The sequence below is a fragment of the Ruditapes philippinarum genome, unplaced genomic scaffold (genome assembly GCF_026571515.1).
Source record: "Ruditapes philippinarum isolate M1 unplaced genomic scaffold, ASM2657151v2 ctg61_1_1_1_1, whole genome shotgun sequence".
NCBI lineage: Eukaryota > Metazoa > Mollusca > Bivalvia > Venerida > Veneridae > Ruditapes > Ruditapes philippinarum.
This window is the reverse complement of record NW_026861844.1, coordinates 168,343-189,898: the sequence shown is the minus strand read 5'-3', so window position 1 is coordinate 189,898 and position 21,556 is coordinate 168,343. Positions and strand designations below refer to the sequence as shown.

Here is a 21,556-nt window from a genome sequence, read left to right as displayed (position 1 = left end):
CATTATACAATGTATAAACTTAGTTTTAAAGTTGATTAGTTTTAAAATTAATTGAATTAAATGAGTGATGTGGTTGTAAGTTAAAGAAAAAAATCTACCTTGAACTCACATTTACTATACTGTAAGGTGGTGTCTAATATTCAGTCTAACTGATAATGATTGTCAAAAGATGATGTAATTAATACATTTACAAATCTTGATTCAATCTCTGTATTTTTTAATTCATAATCCTTCATTGAAAAAATTGTAATTGTGCATATTGTAAAAGAAACTAGATATTGTTAATAACTGTTATCATATATTCACTAAAGGTTAACCCTTTAAAATATTTTGCTTTTGTTTTTCAAGGCTAAAGTTGGAGACATTGGTTTGTTATTCAAAATCAGAGTGTATTTCCAAGACAAACATCAGGGGTCATCTTGGTTCTTAGCTAAGGTAAAAGTGTATACATTTTTAGCTCGACTTTTCTATGAAAAGGGGAGCTATCCTACTCGCCCCGGCGTCGGCGTCGGCGTCGGCGTTGGCGTCGGCGTTGGCGTCACACCTTGGTTAAGTTTTTCGTACCACCCCACTTTATTTCAGAAGTATTACAAGTATGGCTTTGAAACTTACCATACTTGTTCACCATCATAACCTCCATCTACAGACAAGAGTACATAACTCTGTCAAGGTTTTTGACAGAATTATGGCCCTTTTTTGACTTAGAAAGTGTATTGAACTTGGTTAAGTTTTTTGTACCACCTCACTTTATTTCAAAACCATTGGAGGTATTGCTTTGAAACTGACCATACTTGTTTACCATCACGACCTTCATCAACAGACAAGAGGACATAACTCTGTCAAGGTTTTTGACAGAATTATGCCCCTTTTTGACTTAGAAAATACATTGAATATGGGTAAAATCCACTTATTGCCTTAACCCTTTGAGATATTGCTTTGAAACTTTTAATGCTATTTCACATCATTACCCCCATCTGTACGCAAGAGAAGGAAACTCTGTCAAGGATTTGTTTTAAAAATTAAGGCCTTTTATCGACTTAGAATCTTGGTTAAGTTTTTAGTACCAGTCCACTTTTTGACTGAACTGTTTGAGATATTAATTTGAAAGTTGGAATACTTGTTTACAATCATGATTCCCAAACATGTCCAGGAGAAGGTAATTCTGTCAAAGATTTTATTTGAATTATGGCCCTTAACTGTCAATGTTTTGTATTATAGGCAAGCACTAAAAAACTTAAAAAATCTAAAAAAATTCATTCCTATCCACTTGTTCACTTTACCATAAATTATGTCATATAAACATTGCTGTAATATTCAAGGGTATCAAACAACTAGTTTTTTTTTCTTTCTTACCAGCCCTCTTTTGACTTAAACATTTCAAACTTTGCTGCAGTGTTCAAGGGTATCACACAATTCAGTAAAATAATTCTTCACTAAATATCTTAATGCTCATGGCCATTGTTCACTTTAAAAATACAGAGATTCTTGTATTGCCTTTTACTGCAAAAACTTTTTTTATTGGCAAGCAATAAAAAAGTCGAGCGCGCTGTCTTACGGACAGCTCTTGTTTATACCAGTCATGCCTTAAATCTATTAAAGTCATTTATATTCTGTAAGTTTTAAAGAAAAACATAAAAAGAACACTAAATATTTACTTTAAACGATGATGTTTTCTTAGATTTGAGTTTAACATTAATATATGGTTGATAATTACACATACATTGCAAAAACAGTGTTTATATTCAATTGATGATATGTTATATTTAAAAAAAAAAGATAGATATCCAATTCTTTCTTTTTAGGTGGTGCCTTTGCTTTTTGTATAGTTGCCATATTTTGTTTTCAAAAATGAAGTAAATTGTATATCACATTTAATTTTCTTGTTGCTTTCATTTGAAGATGAAATTGAAAGACCATGAGACAGGGGAGGAGTTTATTTTGGAGCATAATGATTGGATAGAATCAACCAATGAAAACCCAGAAGGTGCTCTAGAACTACCTCTTTCACGCCCAGATCTTCAGCCATTAAAAGGTAACATTTTACGAGAGTGTAAAGAGAATGATCACTGTGGTCTGTGAATTGGGCAACCCAAGATCAATTCCTGTACAGTGCAGGTCACTTTCATTATGATTGATCATGAAATTCTTTATACAATCATTAACACTGTACCTCTATATTGGCATGTACAGAAGGTATGAGTTTTTTGCGAAAAAGAAGGCAATTAGTACTGGTAAACAGCCTGCCCAGGAATGATGCGGTGGCTGAACTGTGCTCTGGTAAATTCAATGTGGCTTACTGCCATGATCTGAAGTGTAACTACCAACACCACCACTGTGGTCCAGTGGCAACAATGTCCAAGTACAAATCAAGGGGTGCCTGTTTGAGCCTCACCTAATTAATTCAACTGGTGGAAAATATACATAATGAAATTTAAAGAATTTTTAATAATTCCTCTTCGAATTATATTTTGAATAACTTACTTTGATTTCAATGTTTACTTGCCATTAATGATATAATCACTTATACAGTTAGTCCCATTTAACAGCTTACATTATGTTAAAAAAGGGTTTTGTTCCAAATTATTGTCTTCAAAATTTTTCTAGAAATGCTTTGTTCTTTTTCCAAGTAGTTATTATAAGTAAATTGCATTTACATGTAATTGTAAGGTATACAAGGAATGACTTGGAATCATTTAGTCATAAGTTCATCAGTAGAATAAAAGGCGCTGATAATTTTAAAACATGAAAAGTTGTTGGTTTTCTTTCAGAACAAATCTATATCATAACTGTGAAGACTGGGTTTTTGCCTCGAGCTGAGACTGAGGCTAATATATTCTGTAATTTGATTGGTCAGTGGGGATGCTCAGGTCAAAGGTCACTGTCAGCGTCAAGTAACAAAGAGGCCTTCAGAGCTGGTCAGGTAAACATTACAATTCATCATATTTTAGTACGGAATATTTGTTTTTTTAATTCTTCCATTTTGAAGTAACCTTAGAATTATAAAGTGTCCACATGTAAACTTTATTAATCTTGTTGACTGCTAAAAAAGTGTTTGATAATTTTTTATACATAGGGAAAAAGTAGTGTGTTCACTTCAAATTACACTTTTAATTTTAGGAAGACACATTTACACTGACCTGTATTGAGCTTGGAAATCTACAAAAGGTCATCATAGGTCATGACTGTGTAGGGAGAGGTCAAGGTTGGTATTGTGAGTATGTCAATGTCAAGGTCGCTGAAGAAAGTGAGACTGTGTTCCCATGCAATAGGTGTGTGTTTATATATCATTTCTTCCTATATTTAAATATAGCCTTTCCCATTTCATTTAAATATTAATATTTATATGTCCATGTATATAAATACACTTATCCATGTATCTAAACACACTTATACTCTTCCTGCAAAACTATATTAAAATGTTAGTGTAAACATCCATTCTGGTAATAATTTTTCTTTTTCAAAATTGTCTTAATTTTTGTCAGTAAAAGAAATTTTTTAGTATTTAATTTCTAAATGTGCATTTTCTTATTTTTTCATAGATTTTTTACCTTTCTTGCAAAAGTACAAAGAAATGATTTATAAATGATACTTTATGTTTGTCAGATGGTTAGATACTGGTTGTAATGATAGAAAGCTGACAGCAGAGTTACTGCCCCTGAGCAAGTTACCCCTCACTGCAACAGTGCCGACCAGATATACCCAATCAGGTAGAATTGACACTTCATTTTTTATTGTCTAGAAATTTGTTTCTCAGCTGCACCCTTGTCAAAATATAAAATACAAGGTATATTTCCTGTTGAACCAACCTTAAAAAAGTTCCTGATTTATAAATACAAATCTGAACTCAGTGCAAATGCTCAAAATAATTATTTATTATCAGATTTGAACAAAAATATATCTCTTGTTTTCAATGTGGTTGGTTGTAACGGAAGTAAGGTTTTCTATAAATAAAGGAGAAAATAGTCTTTGATCTAAGAAAAAGGCTCCTTACAATGAGTTTTAATAAGTATATTTTATACTATAGACGGTGAATGGAATATTCATGTAACAACTGCGGGTCTGGACCGTCTGCCGATGCTGAAACCGGGTACACAGGCTGGTGAGGTTTCTATCGTAGTGTATGGGACCGAGTCAGTGAAAGGTCCTATACAGCTTGTGCATGAAGATCCAGATAGTCCCATCACTCTGGTAGCACCAGGAAAAACACAACACTTTTATGTATGTATTCTTATTCTCTCTTCCACAAATCTAAACTTTTCTTGTATGATTTAACTTTCTAGCTATTTAGATTGAGAAATTCAGCTATCCAGGTAACTTACGTAAGTCAATTGGTTGTTTTTACCTGATAAAATGAATAGCTGGCTCCTGAGAACATTATCCACAATTAAAGCTTGGCAATCACTTTTTGACACCAGTAGTAAAATATATTGATGAATTAACTCTATAAAATATTTAGAAATTTTGGAAAATGTTTAAATACAAATAAGTTAAAGACTTAATTGTGTTAAACTAGATCATTACCTGAATTCAGATATTGAGATAGTAATATTATATTGAGGTATTTTATGTCTGTTCATTTTGTCTGTTTTTTGTCTGTTCATGTCTAAAGTGTAAGTGATGCATATTGAGCGGTGGCCTAGTGGTTAAGGTGTCTGCCTCTCAACCCAGAGATCATGGGTTCCAGCCCTACTATGGTCACGACCATGTTTCTTCATATGACACCAGTACTGCTTGGTTCCAGGAAGAAGACTCGAAAGTGATTAATATAAGTTGCAAGAACTTGTTTCTCAATCGAGCTTAAATAAATATGTTGAAACCAATATTATGAGTAATGCATAATATTGTATGGGTATATGTTTATTCCGGAGCTTTATTAACATATTTAAAACTATAATGGAGATTTAATTTATATTTATTTTGAGTGTATTTGATTAAAATTAGTATCTTCTTAAATGTTTATATTTTAAATATTTTTTTCTTTTGCAGGATTACGAGTTCAAAGACCTTGGTGAAATAGAGAAAATTAGAGTGTCGTCTGGTTATGAAGGTGATACTGAGGCTATCTGGACAATAGAAAAGGTCATTGTCATAGTAACATTTTAAAGATCAGGGTCACCGTAGCTAAAAATAGAAAAAATAGAAACTCGTTAAGAAATGCAGAAATTGTATTACCTAAGATATTTCATTTTAATAAAACTGCATTCAAAAGAAACCAAGAAGTCTGGACTTCATATTAAATTTGTTATTAAGGTCAAGGTCATGGGCATTATTTCTAAATACAGATCTCATCTATGATGTGAATTGATTTTTAAGCCAAACTTAATGATTTATTATTGATAAATAAGATAAATAATTTATGATAATTATGTATTGTTGTTTTTTGTTATGATCAAATGTTAGAAAATGATGATTAGCATTATGGATTGAATGATTCTAGAGATGTTAAATTCTGTCACAGTTTTAAGGAATAAATCACAAAGTATTTCATATCAATACTTCTATGTAGATATTGAACATTATAAGAAAAAGTATCATATATATATATATACTGTCAGTGAAAATTGTACATTTTGAATTTGTTTACAGATTGTCCTTGAAGAGCATAGTTCACATGAGTCGTTGACCTTTAATTTTGGAGCATGGGTCGGTGAAGTTGGAGGGGATATACGCAAAGAAATGCCACTGGTGAAACCAGATAAATCTAATCGGGAAAGTAAGTTACAAAGTTCCTTTTAAACAGGTTTAATTTTAATGTATATGATTGATTTTACTTGAATGGCCTTGTGCTCCCTGGCCGTATTGAAAAAAATGGTTGATTTTGTATCTTTTGCCCTTTACTGATGTGTGTTTGTTGACATTGAGTTCTCATAACCTTTCTTACGAGCTGAAGAATGATTGTTTTACCTATATTCCCACCTGTACCTGAAATAAGTGCTCTACCATCAACTTTACTTTTGAAACCTGAAAAGTCATTTTAATGTCTTAAAACCAAAGGAAAATTCCTCAATGCTTTTTGCCAAAACATAATAAAAAAAGATAGTTACTATTTTCCATAAAAATCAGTTTTCAACTATTTGTAAAAAAAAAAAAAAAATAGATATTATGCTATATTGATGTTATATTATTGCTCAACTTACAGTCGTGAAGTATTACATTGAAGTCTATACAAGCGAAGAAGAAATGAATGCATCAACAAATGCCAATGTTTTCGTCACTTTGTATGGATATAACTCCGATTCAGGAAGACGGCATCTCATGCATAGTAAAAATACAGATAAAAGATTCCAGACCGGACAGGTTTGTTCTATACTTATAATTCATTTTCATATGAAATTTAGTTTAGCTGATACAAATTCAAAAGTATTCTCATAATAACCATATTCAAGTATTTTTGTGGTTTGAAAATGAAATGATAAAAAACAGTTTTTAGATTTTAAACAAAATTCATTCGCTCATTTTATATGATAATTTGGTTATCCAAAAGAGTAACTGTATGTTTGGTTATAAGATTTTATGATTGTATTCTAGATTTTAAATGATAAGTTACAGTTTTTTTGTTTTTTTTGTCATCTTAATGTATTTGTTGTGTTGTATTTTTTTAAAGAATGCCCAAATTGTAGTAATGCACAAGGTAAAGGCAATATGCAAATAGATTTGCACTCAATAGAGGACAGGGCCTGCATTCATTGGTTCCACATTTTTCTATCTATATGGTAAATTTAAGTGTCAATATTGTGTTTTAGGTCGCATGTTTAACAAAAACTTGTTAGTGCTATATGTTTGCTGGCAAGATCCAGTTTTACCTACGGTACCTTAGCAGTATGCCAGAGGGTTGCACTTAAGTCTAAAATTATGTCTTAAGACCAAAACTGAAACAATTTTCCTTTCAATAAAAATGTCAAAGCTTCTGACTCTTATGTCAAGACTTCAATTTCTGAATAGTGCAGATAAATATTTACACATTGCTGATTGAGGCGGGTTCCATTGTATTTTGTAACTTTTCTAAGGAGAATGAATTAAAACAAAAGTCGAAAACTTTTACTAATGATGAAAATATTTATTGAAACAGTCTTAAGTTAGTCCTATAGTTTGGTATAAGTCCTAGGACTTAGGATACACTTAGGACTTTCTGAAATACAGCCCAGTTGTTGTCTTCTCTATTCTTATCTCATTACGCCTCTAAAGTTGTGGAACCAGTGACCTCAGGTCATAGAAAAGACACTTTTGCTTTAAATTTAAATACCCCTGATTTATTAAAACCCTGGCACTGATGAACCTTATAGATGATGTAGGTGTTAATTTCATAATTTGACCTTAATATGACCTTACAGACTCAGTTCTCAGAGGTAATGTATATAGTTTTAATGCACTACAGAATCCTTTGGTGTGAGTTTCATTAACAAAAGTTTCCTCTTTACTCTTCCAAACTTACCATTTTTCAGATATATACAGTCATTTGTATAATAACAAGATTTTTACAATTAAAAATTTAGTCTCTTTAAGGGTCTATGCTTACAATAAGAGTTAAATTGTAATGGTATATGTGTTTGTCTTAGAACTTTACAGACACAGAAAAAGTAATGAACAAAAACACAAAAAATACTAATTGTAAATTTTTATATATTTGAAGTATTGATTTTCAGGGTCCTGACAGTGATTGTTCTTTTGCTAAGATTTTCATAGCAATTTTTTTTTCAAGATACTTTTAAAGAACTGTTTGTTGTTGTTTTTATCACTGGTCTCTATCATTCTAGCACATAGAATTTGTTGTTGTTTATTTTGAGAGGAAAATATCACCTTAGAAGTGTGAATAAGTCAGTTTAAACCAATCAATTCAAGATGTTTGTATTAATCATGACCGATTTTAGGATATTGATTTTAGTCATGGCCTCTATAGCATTATGTTTGTTTTAGTCATGGATTATTGTATGGTGTTTATCTTAGTCATGGGTTATTGTAGGATATTTATCTTAGTCATAGACTATAGAAGAAATTTATCTTAGTCATGGACTGTGTTATGATTTTTATCTTAGTCATGGACTATTATATGATGTTAAACTTAGTCATGAACTTTTATAGGTTGAATGTTTAACCCAGTCATGAACTTTTATAGGTTGATTATCATGGACTATTTTAGTACTTTTGTGGTACCAGTATGTGTAGCTTAGTCATGGAATTTTGTTAAATGTTTGTCTGTGTATGGACTCTTGTATGATATTTATTTTATTCATGGAATATTGTAGGATGATTGTCTTAGTAAGGGACCATTATAAGATGTTTATCTTAGTCATGGTGGACTATTGTAGATCATGTTTAAATTAGTCATGGATTATTGTAGAATGTTTATCTCAGTCATGGCAAATTGCAAAATATTTCTGGAATTATGGTAGGCTTGTAAGTATGTCATGTGTTATAGCTGGAACAAAGGTCAAGGTTACATAGAGATCAAAATTCCAAGCACAGAGTCTTTTTGTGTTTGATGGATAAGAATGTCATTCCTTAATTGATTTTGAATTAACTTTGCACAAATATTCACTTTTTATAATTCTAACACAAATTTTATTTCCAGGTATAATATTAGGTAGTATTTATAACCTTAAGTGATAGATTGAAATAGTTAATACATTTGTACAGTTAAATGGCTCACCTTTCCAAAAATAATAAACGATTTCTTTAATTTTATTTTTCAGTACAGGGATAAGGTTGAGTTAAATTTCAATGCTAGTTCAAAAAATTGAATAACTTTAAGTTATCCTTGATAAATTAAACATTTGTCAATCAAACCTGGGTTAAAGAAAGTTCTGGAAAATGTGAAGGCCACTGTGGTATTATTTATGAAGATTTTTAACAGGATATATGACCGATCATCCGGTAAAAACAGTTGTAAGTTGATAAAACTTGATCTCTTAGTAAACAACCATGTGCATGTATTTATAAATGGCCATGTATAACCTGTTGAAAATCTTTATTTCACTTGTTAATACTTCACAATTAGCATAAAAATATTAAGTAATGAATTTCTTTACGAAACTGTTCCTTGAAAATTAATGTTACAAAATTGCAGCGTTATAATTGCCAATTGAGACAATTGGAACAAAATTATTTTTAAAGGCCACCTGTTGACAAAGATCACATTTTCCAATTCCAAAAACTTGTCTTTTATGGCAGGTTTGACCGTAGTTTATTTGCTAAGTTGTATATATTTAGATAAAAGTTATTGATATGATGATAGAGTTTAAGATGCTCAGATCAATGCAGCATTACATACCAGTTAATAGACTTACTCCAGAATTAAGTAGGTTTTGTTTGTTGTCCCCTAATCCAGGGGTACAAACAAACTTTTACGGTTACAGCTTCAAAGTAAGCGCAACAGGTTGTGTTTTGTGACCAGTAGTGCACAGTGAAGCTATAATGGTCAAAATTTGTTTGTAAGGGGGGGGGGGGGAGGGTGTTGGACAAGCTTGGAAGAACCCACATATGTAGAATTCAGATAACATCTATTGTAATCAAAGGCCCAGGGCAGTATAGGGAATAGTGGGGGAAATGAGCCGATTTTCTTTACATTCTGTCTATCATTGCACTTGTTACAAGTCACAGTAGCAGGAAATATTTCCAACTTTCATTGTGGGGCCATTTAATTGTGATTTTACCATATTCTGACCCCTCAAGTGTGGGTTGTTGTTTTTTGAAAGGGTCAAAATCGAAATGGTCAAAGTCCCCACTATTCCCGGGGGGATAGGGGCTGGGGTAACAATAAACGGCTGCTTTTGATGTACATTGTGCTTGCTTTCTTTAATTTGTCAATCGAGGTGTCACAGGTGTTCTTTCAATTTAATAGATTTTTATATAGAACAGATTCCTTTAAATGAATGGTTAACGTGACTATTCTTATACAGACAATTTGTGAAAATAAATAGGGGCTATTTCATCATATTAGATTTTACTGAAGGGAAAACTTTTAAATTACAAAATGATTTCCTAGGCTGCAGTTTGCTTTTGATAGAATAAGTGTGCCAGAGTTTTGCAGTGTTTTGTGTTAATTTGAAGAAAGATATTTGTTCTTTACAGACTTTTGCTTATAAATCAGCTGAACCCTTCTTGTGCCACCAAACTCCCCTTCATGATTTATTTACATGTACTTGTTGAATTTAATGTGCTTTTTTTTCAGTTTCTTATTAATTGTTACCTTGCGAGCGTTTCACTAAGATTTCTTAAGTTTTGCTTATCTTTTTTACGTAAATTTGGACTTACGCAAAATGTAAATTTACGTTAGTTGCGTTTCACTAAACAGAATGTGCAATTTACGCCAGTAATAAGTGAGCATATCACAAAACTTATGCAAATGCATAGCTAAGAAAGTTTAGTGAAATGCAAATAAATATGTAAGTTCTGCTTACGCAAAAAGTTACGTTCAAACTCGAGTTATGATAAAGTAAGTACATTAGTGAAACGCACCCCTGATGTTAAATATCTTACATAGACTTGTTCATCTTTCAATCTAGACTAAACCATTGATCATTGTTTTGAAAAATTTCAAAATAATTACTGACCGAATAGTTAACAATGCAGGCCATGATAAAACTACACGGATGTGCCAGCTGATCTTGGTCTGTATCAGTTGCGTCAAAACATTTTATAGTTTCGAACGATAAAATGATTCATTTAAATTGAATAGAAATTAATTTATTTAAATTAATAGGAAAATATAGAAGATACGTTGATATTGTTTATACATGTATTGTTGACAGCTCTATAAATCGTATATAAGATCCAAGACCTTTCATAAACAAAACATAACACATATATTTATGTCTAATATCTAGTATTCCTTTTAAAATGACTGACACAAGTAGCTATATAAGTGGTTAAGATATGATATACATATCAGTATTCAAAACGGTATTGTAGTGTTTCAATTATTTAGCAACTAATATTATTTGTCCACCTTTACTGACCTTCAAAATATACTTACAATTCAATACAAACTAATGTTATATTTATAGTGACAAATGCAAGGTTATTTACAGTTATACATGTACGTTTCAGGCTGTTTTATGGTGACAACTTTAAGACTGTTTAAGTTTAGATCTCTGAAACTCTTGAAAATAATTAACAGACAAAAGGGCACTTGACCCTATTTGGATGTGAGGTGCTTGTTTAAGATATGTTTTGATTTAAAATGGGACTGGATGCAGCAGTCAGAGTGTTATAATTATAAGAAACAATACATGTATATTAGAATTAAGGATTTTGTGGAACATGATCCAATATCACTATGCATTGTCCAGTTATTGCAATGGTGTGCTGTTGCCCTGACTGATTCTTCACTTACATGTATTTGCTGTTACAAAGTGTTGCTTTGAAGCAACAAGCATGTTTTTTCAAGAGTAGGAGTACATATTAGAGATTTTACAGGTTTGTATGTATTATGTTTAGGCTTTAGAAAACATGACCCAAATATTTATTTTTTTTAAATTAAGTTAGTGATAACATAGATAGTGCCAATTTCTTACAAATTTATGTATAATATATATTTATATTAAGATCTATTTTAAACTTGCCAGGTTGACAAGTTTGAAGTAGAGGCTGTTGACCTTGGTGACCTTGAGAAAATAGTGGTTGCTAAGGGACCAGGGAAGCCATGGTTACTGGAGAAAATAGTGGTGAAGAAAGGACAGTTTGCATCAGAAGAACATGTTTTCATGTTTCAAGAGTAATTTCTTTTGTTTTCTCTTATTAAAATGCTTTTTTTTAAAAATTATTTAAGTAATTTAGAAGGAAAAAGGTGCTTTACTGAAATTATTATGATATTATAAAATTTCAGCTATACTTTTTGAAGAATATGATTAATAATATACTGCATGTACTCACTTTTGTATCCATATATATCTTGTTTAATGTATGGCTTGCATTTCTATACCTCTGAACTAAAAAAACTTCTGCTTTGCTCTTGTTTTACCATCAAGCACTGATATAAGTTGAGCATCCTGTCCATTTGACAGCTCTTGTTTTAAGTATTTTTGTAAAGGAGTAATGTTATTGGTGAGTTCCCTATCTTGATTCTGAGGTATACAGGAGTAGTATCTCTGTTTTTTTTAAACCACACCATTATGAATGGTAGCTTTCCTGCTTGTGACTGTTGGGTTGCCTTTAAAGATTGAGGCATAAGAAATGCAGTCACCATTTATCTCTACATGATCATAAGAGGCGGCTAAATGGGTAGGAATAACTGGAGTCTCTGCATCTCACAGCTCCAGGAGGTGAAGTGGTTTTTACCCCTGGTGTTGCTTTGAAGTAACACCCGAAGTTGACCAAAATATCTTTCCTGTTTCAGCGCCATATGACCTGTACTGTCTTGGTGCACCATAAAACTAAACAAACCAGCTAGGTTATGGAAGGTTAGTGGTTCCACCCAGGTACAACGTTGATGCTTGAAATAATGCATTGAAAAAGCACCTTACGATTTCCTCCAGTTGGAAATTGGTCATATGACATTTGCAGTGTTGATGTTACTTGAAATCCATCAAAATCATATGACCCCATTAAGGGTTATAAAAAACATAAACTGCAGAGTGTTAAGTATGGTATTTGAGTTTTTTTCTACACAATACCTAAAGGAGATATGTTAGTATAAAGGTTATACTTTTATTACAGTTGGATAGGTGATAAATCCAGACAACAAGAGGAGATAGAAGAAACACTGAAACCTACCGCGGTTATACCCAGCCAGGTAGCAATACCTCTCACTGATGCACCAGACCTGGAACCATCACGTAAGTTAATGATGACTAAAATACATGTTTACACTCATGAAAATGCGACTAAAAAACCAATAACATTGGTCCTGACAGTATCTCCATGGGCTTCTTAATTTCTATGCCTGAGTGGTAAAAAGTGCTGACTACAAATTTAGTTATTTCTTTCTCCATTTTGTTCATTGTTCAACACAGATAATGAATGTGTGTATTTGTTGAAGCCGTTTAGGTATTTTATATAATGAACAGAACAGAAGATTGCATTATTTAATTTAGAACTTAGAGGAAGCTATCCAGCTAGCTTACAAAACGTCGGTGGTTCTACTCAGGTACCCGTTTGTACCTGAAATAATACATGGAAGGGCACCTGAGGTCTTCCTCCACCAGTAAAGCTGGAACGTCGCCAAATGACCTGTACTGTATCAGTGTGATGTAAATCCCAAGAAACAAAACAAACAAATTTAGAACTTGCAACATTTATACAAGGTCATAGATTCTGCTCTTGTGCTATTAAAATGAAATATGAAGGTCATCTCAAACCTTTGCAAGTTGTTTTTCATCTATTTAACCAGACATTTAATTAAATTAATATTGAATTGCTTTAAACAGCAATTTAATATTTCAAAACTTGTGATTATAATACCATTGCAAATCAATGTATTCCGGTTATATGCATGATTGTTTTTCCTTTATAGCATAAAATTGTCATTCAGTCTTTCAATTATTCATTTGTATTGTATGTTTGCATTCTCATTGGTTATTGTTTATGGCAGATGGTTCCTGGCTGATAGAGAGTGTAACTGGTGGACGACGGGGACCAGACGGACCCCTGGATCTAGTGGTTGTGTTCTGTGGACAGAATGCTGAGAGTAAACCCCTACCTCTACAGTCGAATAAAGAAAACCCGTTCCAGATTGGACTGACTGATAATTTTAAGGTTGAATTTCTGTGATATATCAATCATTTTTTGCCTTTTGTCACTTCACTTGTGGTTTAAATGAGCTCCATTGAGGTCAGAAAAGGCTAAAAGCATAAAATTTGAAATTCTTGCATAGATGAAGTGATGCACTAAAAATGAAAATATCGGCAAAAGATAAAAAAGAAAAATTATTCTATGGAGACAAAGTGAGGAAATAATTTGATAATTTTCACTTAAGTTATTAGTCCAACATCAAATGAAACACAAGTCTGGAAAAAAAAATACAATTCCTTCATGTGAAAAAACCTCAATGGAGTTGTATTAAAATAAAAACATATATCAGTATCTATTGTCCCTTTAAGTATTGTTCAGTATAAAGTTATATTAACCTTTTTTACTGAAAAGCATGTAATAAACTGATTTATATGATTTCTATGATTTTATAATGAACAGGTACAATACACAGAGAAGATCGGGGAGTTGAGAAAAGTGAGGCTAGGTTTCATAGATCAGTCCATTGTTAAGGCATGGTATGTTAGAAAGGTGCGTGATTTTCTGATTTCTCCACGATATTAGTTTTGTTTTAGTAAAGTTGAATTTCCTACACTTTTAAAAGATTTAACCCTTTCACTGCCATAGGGACGGCATATGCCGTCCATATTATTTTCGGCGTATTTGCCATATGGATGGCTTTTGCCATTTCTATAATAATAATAATTATTATAATAATTATAATTTTATTATAACACTCATAACAAATAATAATAAAAATATAATTTAATAATATAGTAATTTCTTAGAAAGCCTTCTAGCAAATAGGTGATCAATAAATAAATAACCCTCTGGCAGCGAAAGGGTTAAAATAACATTTTACCATATTATTTGCTATAATATATGAAACTATATCAAGTCTTGGAAAACAAATTTATACAGTTTTGAGCTGAGGACAGTTTTAAAATTTTATTTAAAAAATGCAACATGTGCTTTTGAGATGCCATTTATGATCTTTGTTTAGAATTTACTTCATTTGATATCCTCTTAGTTTATACATGTTTATCAGAATGATTTGTTGAATATATGAAGCAATGTGTAGCTGGAGGTTTCACATGCATACAAATATTTTATTAATAGGATGGAGAAGAAAAGCTTGAGAAACGAACAATATTTCTCAAAGTTTTGTTTCTATTAGAATAATTCCATAATATATTGGGAAAAAACATGTTCTGAGGGATAGTTGAGGTTTTTCTCCCTAGTAAATGAATGCGGAGAGTTGCCATTTATTATATGGCATTTTACAGTATTATTGTGACAAAAATATTGAGAAATTAACAAAACACTACTGCATGTTTTATATCAGATGACATTTGAAGACTCGGACACACATGACATGTTTTGGGTGGAGCTTAATGACTGGGTGGCTATAGACCAGAAACTGGATGGTTGGAAAGAGTTCCCAGTTCCCTGGCCAGCAGTACAGTTATCAACTGGTAAGTACACATCTCCTCTGATTCTCTTGTTAAGGTTCAGTTTTTGTAGTAATATACAGTCAGACATGTTTTGAAGACCACTAGTAATCTGTGTCTGCAATTTGTGTCTAAAAATCACTACTACAATATATGCATAACATTTAATGTTTATTATTGGAAATGTCTGAATGAACCTCTTCTGGAGGGGCATTCGTGGCCGAGTGGTTAAGGTTGTGGACTTCAATCCACTTGCCCCTCACAGCTGTGGGATCAAATCCCGATAGGGTCTTTGGATTCTTCATGTGATGAACCTTACCAGCTAGCTTACGGAACGTTGGTGGTTCTACACAGGTGCCCGTTTATGCCTGAAATAATGCATGGAAGGCACCTGAGGTCTTCCTCTACCAGTAAAGCTGGAATGTTGCCATATGACCTAAAAAAAAAGGTACATTACTGTATGATTCCTTTAAAAGTGCTTGAACATCTTCACAATTTTGTATACTGTGATGAATTGTTTACATTTGTTTATGTTGTATATATAACTACATGTACAAATATAATTTAAGTAGGCAACAAGTCATGTATATATGAGGTTAGTTTTAGTTTATATACATGTATATAAAGATGATAACATTGATTGACATTGAGACCTTTAATTACACTTTAATAATTATATAATGTAGACTATGCAAAAGTTTCATTGTTTCTTTGAGATAACTGTCTTTTTTAATCGTTTTACAGTTATTGTGTACTTGATAACAGTACAACTGAGTCAAGTGAACCCAGATTCTGCTGGTAATGAGGTATATATATACATGTATGGTGACCAAGGTGGTACAGGAAAGAGGTTACTCAAACAATCTACAACAAACACAGAGAAGTTCAAACAAAGCCAGGTAAGTTCACTAGAGCAATACAGTACTAACATACACACTTCTAAACCACCTGTGTTTTAATGGAGTCTTATGTAAAACATAATATCCATACTTATTTTTATGACACAGTATTGACACAGTACCATTACCTGGCACAATTTACAAAACATCCATGAATAAACAAAAAATTTTAAGACAGAAAATTTATCAAACAGTGGTAATTAAGAAGTGTGTACCAGTATAGATATGTCCTTTTAATCGCTTCTGCATAACACTCATTAGTCTTAAAAGTAACAAGTAAATATAACACACATTCAGAATTTATGGGTTCATGTTGCATGTACATTGCATTTTTAAATTTCATGTATAAGATAAGGCACATTAAAAGTTTAGGGTATAAATTATTTTGAATTTTCATGTAAAATATAAGGCACATTTAATACAGGGATTAAGTTATTTTGAAGTTTCATGTAAAACATAAATCTCAAAGTTTCAGTGCTTAAGTTATTATGAAGTTTCATGTAAAACATAAGGCACATTCAAAATTTCAGTGTTTTTTCAAGGCTTGATGTACAAGATACATTTAAATTGTTATGTTTCAATGTCATTGTCAAGTATCTTATTAATGATAAGGAACATTTAAATTTCAAGGTCAAAGCCATCTTAAAAATTGTATGTGAAAGATCAGGATTTTTTTCAGTATGTTTGTTGATACATTCATCTCAGTTTTTTTCATGCAAACCTCAGGGTTTTTTTCATGAAAAGATTGACATATTCATGACTTTGTTCACAAGTTCAAGTCATTTTTGTTTCAGGTGAAAGAAAAAGATTCTATCTATATTGCTGATAGAAATCTAAAATTTTTGCTCAATTTATTGAATTACTAATTGTTTAAGTATTTTATATACATGTATATGTATGTTTTCACAGGCAGATGTATTTGAGGTGGAGGCAGTTCATCTTGGAGAGCTGGTGAAGATTGTAATAGGGCATAACAATACAGAGAAAGGTAAGGTTTTCGAGGAGACAGTCATTTTAAGAGAAATACAATCGACTCCACTTATAACGAACTCGCTTATAACGAATTATCGTTAATAGGGAACTAAATCTGACATCCCCAGCTGATTCCTTCTTTATTTTATATTAAATCATATCGCTTAATACGTACTGGCTTATAACGAATTTTCGGCTATAACGAACCATTTTTTTAAGCTCAAAATGATGGAAAACATGTAAATTTCCTCGGTTATAACATACTGTTATAATTAAAATATCGGGATGCGCTTGATTAGGAGCAGTACATGAATAACGCTATCCGATAATTATACAATCGAATGATTGCACAGGTTAGTAAGGGCTTCAGGGAATAAAGATTTTTATGAAATGTTCTCACAACATCATTTCCTAATTGTTACGGAAAATTTGTATTTCGCACTCTCAGTTGATTGCTGTAAATACCCGATAATTACCAAATAGCAAAAGAATACTTTATAGACAAGTACTACATGAATAAATACATGTACCATGTTCTTAATATATTGTTTAATAAAATGTCCTGCATTTAATAATCATTTAATAACCACTGCAGTAAAATACCGGTTACACCCGTCACCAGTGAAAAGTATGGCTTTTTCACGGCAAATTTCCCCAACCAAAGAAGTCAACAAGTTGTTGCTACTTCGCTTTTAGCGAACTTCGGATATGACGAACGATATTTTGATGTCCCATTGAGTTCGCTATAACTGGAGTCGACTGTATAATACTTTCAGAAATCTAAACATGGATTTAATATTGCTGAAACAAAGTTTTTCACCAACTTTGCATACCTAGAAATTAGTAGTGTGTTTAAATTTTTTCTGAATTATCATCTAAACATTTTAAAGAATAATGAACAAATTAAAAAAAAAAGTTTGTTCACAATGCTTACCAATTGTGTTTACCAATCCATTTATATATAGAGGATATTGAATGAGTGTAAGTTCAATACCTAATTTATTGGGCAAGTTTATATTTGAGCTGTGTCATGACAAAACCAACATAGTGGGTTTGCGACCAGCATGGATCCAGACCAGCCTGCGCATCCGCACAGTCTGATCAGGATCAATTCTGTTCGCTATCAGTTTCTCTACTTGTTCGCTTACCAACTCTATTACAAGTAGAGAAACTGATAGCGAACAGCATTGATCCTGATCAGACTGTGCGGATGCAAACCCATTATGTTGGTTTTGTCATGACGTGGCTCATTTATATTATGCGAGCATTAGGTGAGTATTAAGTGTTATTTTAATCAACAAGTTCAACAGATTTAGTACTGAAGCTTCATGATAATATCATTCTATGTATCACAAGATAATAAAATATCATTGATATGTGTATATTATAACGTCTTTATGCTATATTTGTATAATGCAAACAACGTCACATCAAAAAACATTGTATGGTTATGCAATACCATTTTTAGCTCGACTATACGAAGTATATGGAGAGCTGTCCTACTCGCCCCGGCGTCGGCGTCCGCGTCCGTGTACAGATTTTAGATTTAAGTTTTGGTGCAGTAAAATATTTTTCACTATAACTTTGTCATTTCTTAAGGTATCAACTTCAAACTTCAAATATATGTTCCTTATCATCAACCACATCTTATGTGACAAGGTTCATAACTCTAGCACCAATATTTTCAGATTTATCTCCCCTTGAACTTAGAAATTTCCTTAAAAAATACTATTTTTTTACTGATACTTCTTTATTTCTTAAGGGATCAACCTCATACTTTAAATATATGTACCTTATCATCATCCCCATCTTATGTGACAAGGTTCATAACTCTAGCACCAATATTTTTAGATTTATCTCCCCTTGAACTTAGAATTTTCCTCAAAAAATACTATTTCTTACTGTTTCTTCTTTGTTTCTTAAGGGATCGACCTCATACTTCAAATATATTTACGTTATCATCATCCCCATCTTATGTGACAAGGTTCATAACTCTAGCACCAATATTTTCAGGTTTATCTCCCTTTGAACTTAGAATTTTCCATAAAAAATATTATTTTTTACTCTAACTTATTTATTTCTAAAGGGATCAACTTCATACTTCAAATATATTTACGTAATCATCATTCACATCTAATGTGACAAGGTTCATAACTCTAGCACCAATATTGCAAGAATTATCTCCCCATAAACTAAGATTTATTTACTAGAAAAATGTTATTTTTTATTTTAACTTTTTTATTTTTAAAGGTATCTACCTCAAACTTCAAATACTTATACCTTATCATTAATTACATTTTATGTGACAATGTTCATAACTCTTGAAGCAATATTTACAGATTTATCTCTCTTTGAACTTAGGATTTTCTTTAAGAAATATAATAACTTCTTTACTTTTTAAGGTATCTACTTCAAACTTCAAATATATATTTCTTATCATTACACAAATGTTGTGTGGCAAGATCCATAACTCTAGCATGACTATTTCTATAATTATTCCCCTTGATCTTGGAATTTATGTTAACAAATGTTTTTTTTTTTACTATAACTTAATACGTAATTATACATAATTGATTTTTCTTTCATAGTTTTGTCCTCCTTACTGCGTCCAGTATTTTATTAGTCGAGCTTCGCTGTCTCCTGTGACAGCTCTTGTTTACAGAGCCACAAAAAGCAGCACGGGCATGTAATCAATTTATATATGTATAACACTTTTTTCTTTTCTTTATTCCAGGAGGAGGATGGTGTTTAGATAAAATTGTTGTTCAGGAATCAAAAGATGGAAATAGAATTATGTTTCCATGCAATAAGTGAGTACATAAGACATCAATTACTGTACAATGATAAGAATTATGCCACATGCATTTGGCATCAATTTAAGGATTATATGCCTTTGAATTGAATTTTAGGTCTAGACTCTGATTATGAATTTAGTGGGAACATTCTGAGTACCTGTTTAGTCAAATATGTTAGCCTGTTCCTGAAATAAAGCTTGAAAAGGCAAATAAGATTTATGATTCCACCTGTAGATCTTAAAAAAAACTGCAGTATGACTTCAACAGTGTCAAAAGATAAACAAAAAAACAAAGAAGAGAAAGGGCTGTATTTCATTTATTTTTGTTTTAAGTAAATTTATACAATTTTATTCATATGAAAAAATTATATTACAGATGGTTTGATACTGGGGATGGTGATAGGTTGATAGAAAGAACTTTGTTGCCAGATGCCACAGCTGAGAACACCAGCAACAATGCTCTTACCCAGGAACAACTTCCTGACGTCCAAGTACCATTAGTTTCTACAGCACGGGAACCAACTCCAGTTAGAGAACAAACTCCTGCTAGGGAACCAACCCCTGAAAGAGAACCAACTCCAGTTAGGGAACCAACTCCTGAAAGGGACCCAACCCCTGCTAGGGAACCAACTCCTGAAAGGGAACCAACCCCTGCTAGAGAACCAACACCTGACAGGGAACCAACCCCTGCTAGGGAACCAACACCAGAGAGAGAACCAACCCCTGCAAGGGAACCAACTCCAGTCATGGAAGTAACCCAAGATAGGGAACCAACTCCTGAAAGGGAAAAAACTCCTGAACGAGAGCCTACTCCAGTTAGGGAACCAACCCCAGCAAGGGAACCATCTCCAGATGTTAAGGTAGAGCAAGGTGAAGTCCAAAAAGATCCAACTCCACCTCCACAAGGTAAGCATATTCTATTGTTGGTTTTGGATTCTTTCATATTAGGAAGCTTCCTAGCTATCTTACAGAAGGTTTGTAATATTATCCTTGTGTCTGTGCACATGCTGGAACTAGTGCATGGAAGAGAACCTTTGGTCTTCCTCCTCCAATAAAGCTGGAAAATTTATTCAGATCCATTTGTAAGGAAAATGAATTTGAGGTTTTAATACATTGAACATAATAAAACCATATAAAAGCATGACTCATATTTTACTGCTCATTAGAAGAAAAATTTTATTTTAACTTATTTGTCTTATCCAAAACATACATTTCTATACCATAAAGAAATAATTCTTTTATTTGAAGTCTTAGTTGATTTAGGAGTATCATTTAGCACCAATCTATTATTCTGAGATCATCATCATGCTGATTCAGGTGGAAGGTAATAAGTTGAAAGTTTCAATTTTTTGGTTCAGTTCTTATATATTCACCATAATAAACTGCTTTTTTTTTCCTAATGTAGGAGCGAAATACAGTATAACAACAATAACTGGAGGTGATGTTGGTGAAGGTACAAACAGTGCTATTGTTGTTGTGATGTATGGGGAGAAAGGTCATTCTAATCCCTATCTGATAGGAGAGGAACCAGACTTCAGGTTTAACATGGGAGAGACAAATAATTTTGAGGTAAAATAGTTCTGTTACATCATTTCTTGCCTATAGATATCAGTAATTGAATGGTTATGCAAGTGAATTATGGCAGTTATTCATTGTTTTGCTACAGAAATTAATGTTTGTATCTGTTCTTGAACATTTGTATTGCATCAATGATTTTATGAATGTATGATCATATTATAAGACCTGTATTTGCT

General features: G+C 32.2%; 1 protein-coding gene across 1 annotated transcript in view; it reads left to right on the top strand.

The window, feature by feature from the left end:
- The window catches only part of LOC132717063 (lipoxygenase homology domain-containing protein 1-like), a 120,989-nt gene that overhangs the window by 40,389 nt on the left and 59,044 nt on the right, over positions 1-21,556 (top strand). Inside the window, exons 31-50 of the mRNA XM_060700455.1 lie at positions 349-435; positions 1,900-2,032; positions 2,769-2,920; positions 3,118-3,269; positions 3,604-3,707; positions 4,025-4,218; positions 4,987-5,079; positions 5,587-5,713; positions 6,140-6,297; positions 7,332-7,346; positions 11,565-11,713; positions 12,655-12,773; positions 13,529-13,692; positions 14,128-14,217; positions 15,032-15,161; positions 15,882-16,036; positions 16,946-17,024; positions 19,743-19,818; positions 20,179-20,708; positions 21,208-21,371. Coding sequence (XP_060556438.1) covers positions 349-435; positions 1,900-2,032; positions 2,769-2,920; positions 3,118-3,269; positions 3,604-3,707; positions 4,025-4,218; positions 4,987-5,079; positions 5,587-5,713; positions 6,140-6,297; positions 7,332-7,346; positions 11,565-11,713; positions 12,655-12,773; positions 13,529-13,692; positions 14,128-14,217; positions 15,032-15,161; positions 15,882-16,036; positions 16,946-17,024; positions 19,743-19,818; positions 20,179-20,708; positions 21,208-21,371 — 2,871 coding nt within the window. The remainder of the gene's footprint in view (positions 1-348; positions 436-1,899; positions 2,033-2,768; positions 2,921-3,117; positions 3,270-3,603; positions 3,708-4,024; positions 4,219-4,986; positions 5,080-5,586; positions 5,714-6,139; positions 6,298-7,331; positions 7,347-11,564; positions 11,714-12,654; positions 12,774-13,528; positions 13,693-14,127; positions 14,218-15,031; positions 15,162-15,881; positions 16,037-16,945; positions 17,025-19,742; positions 19,819-20,178; positions 20,709-21,207; positions 21,372-21,556) is intronic.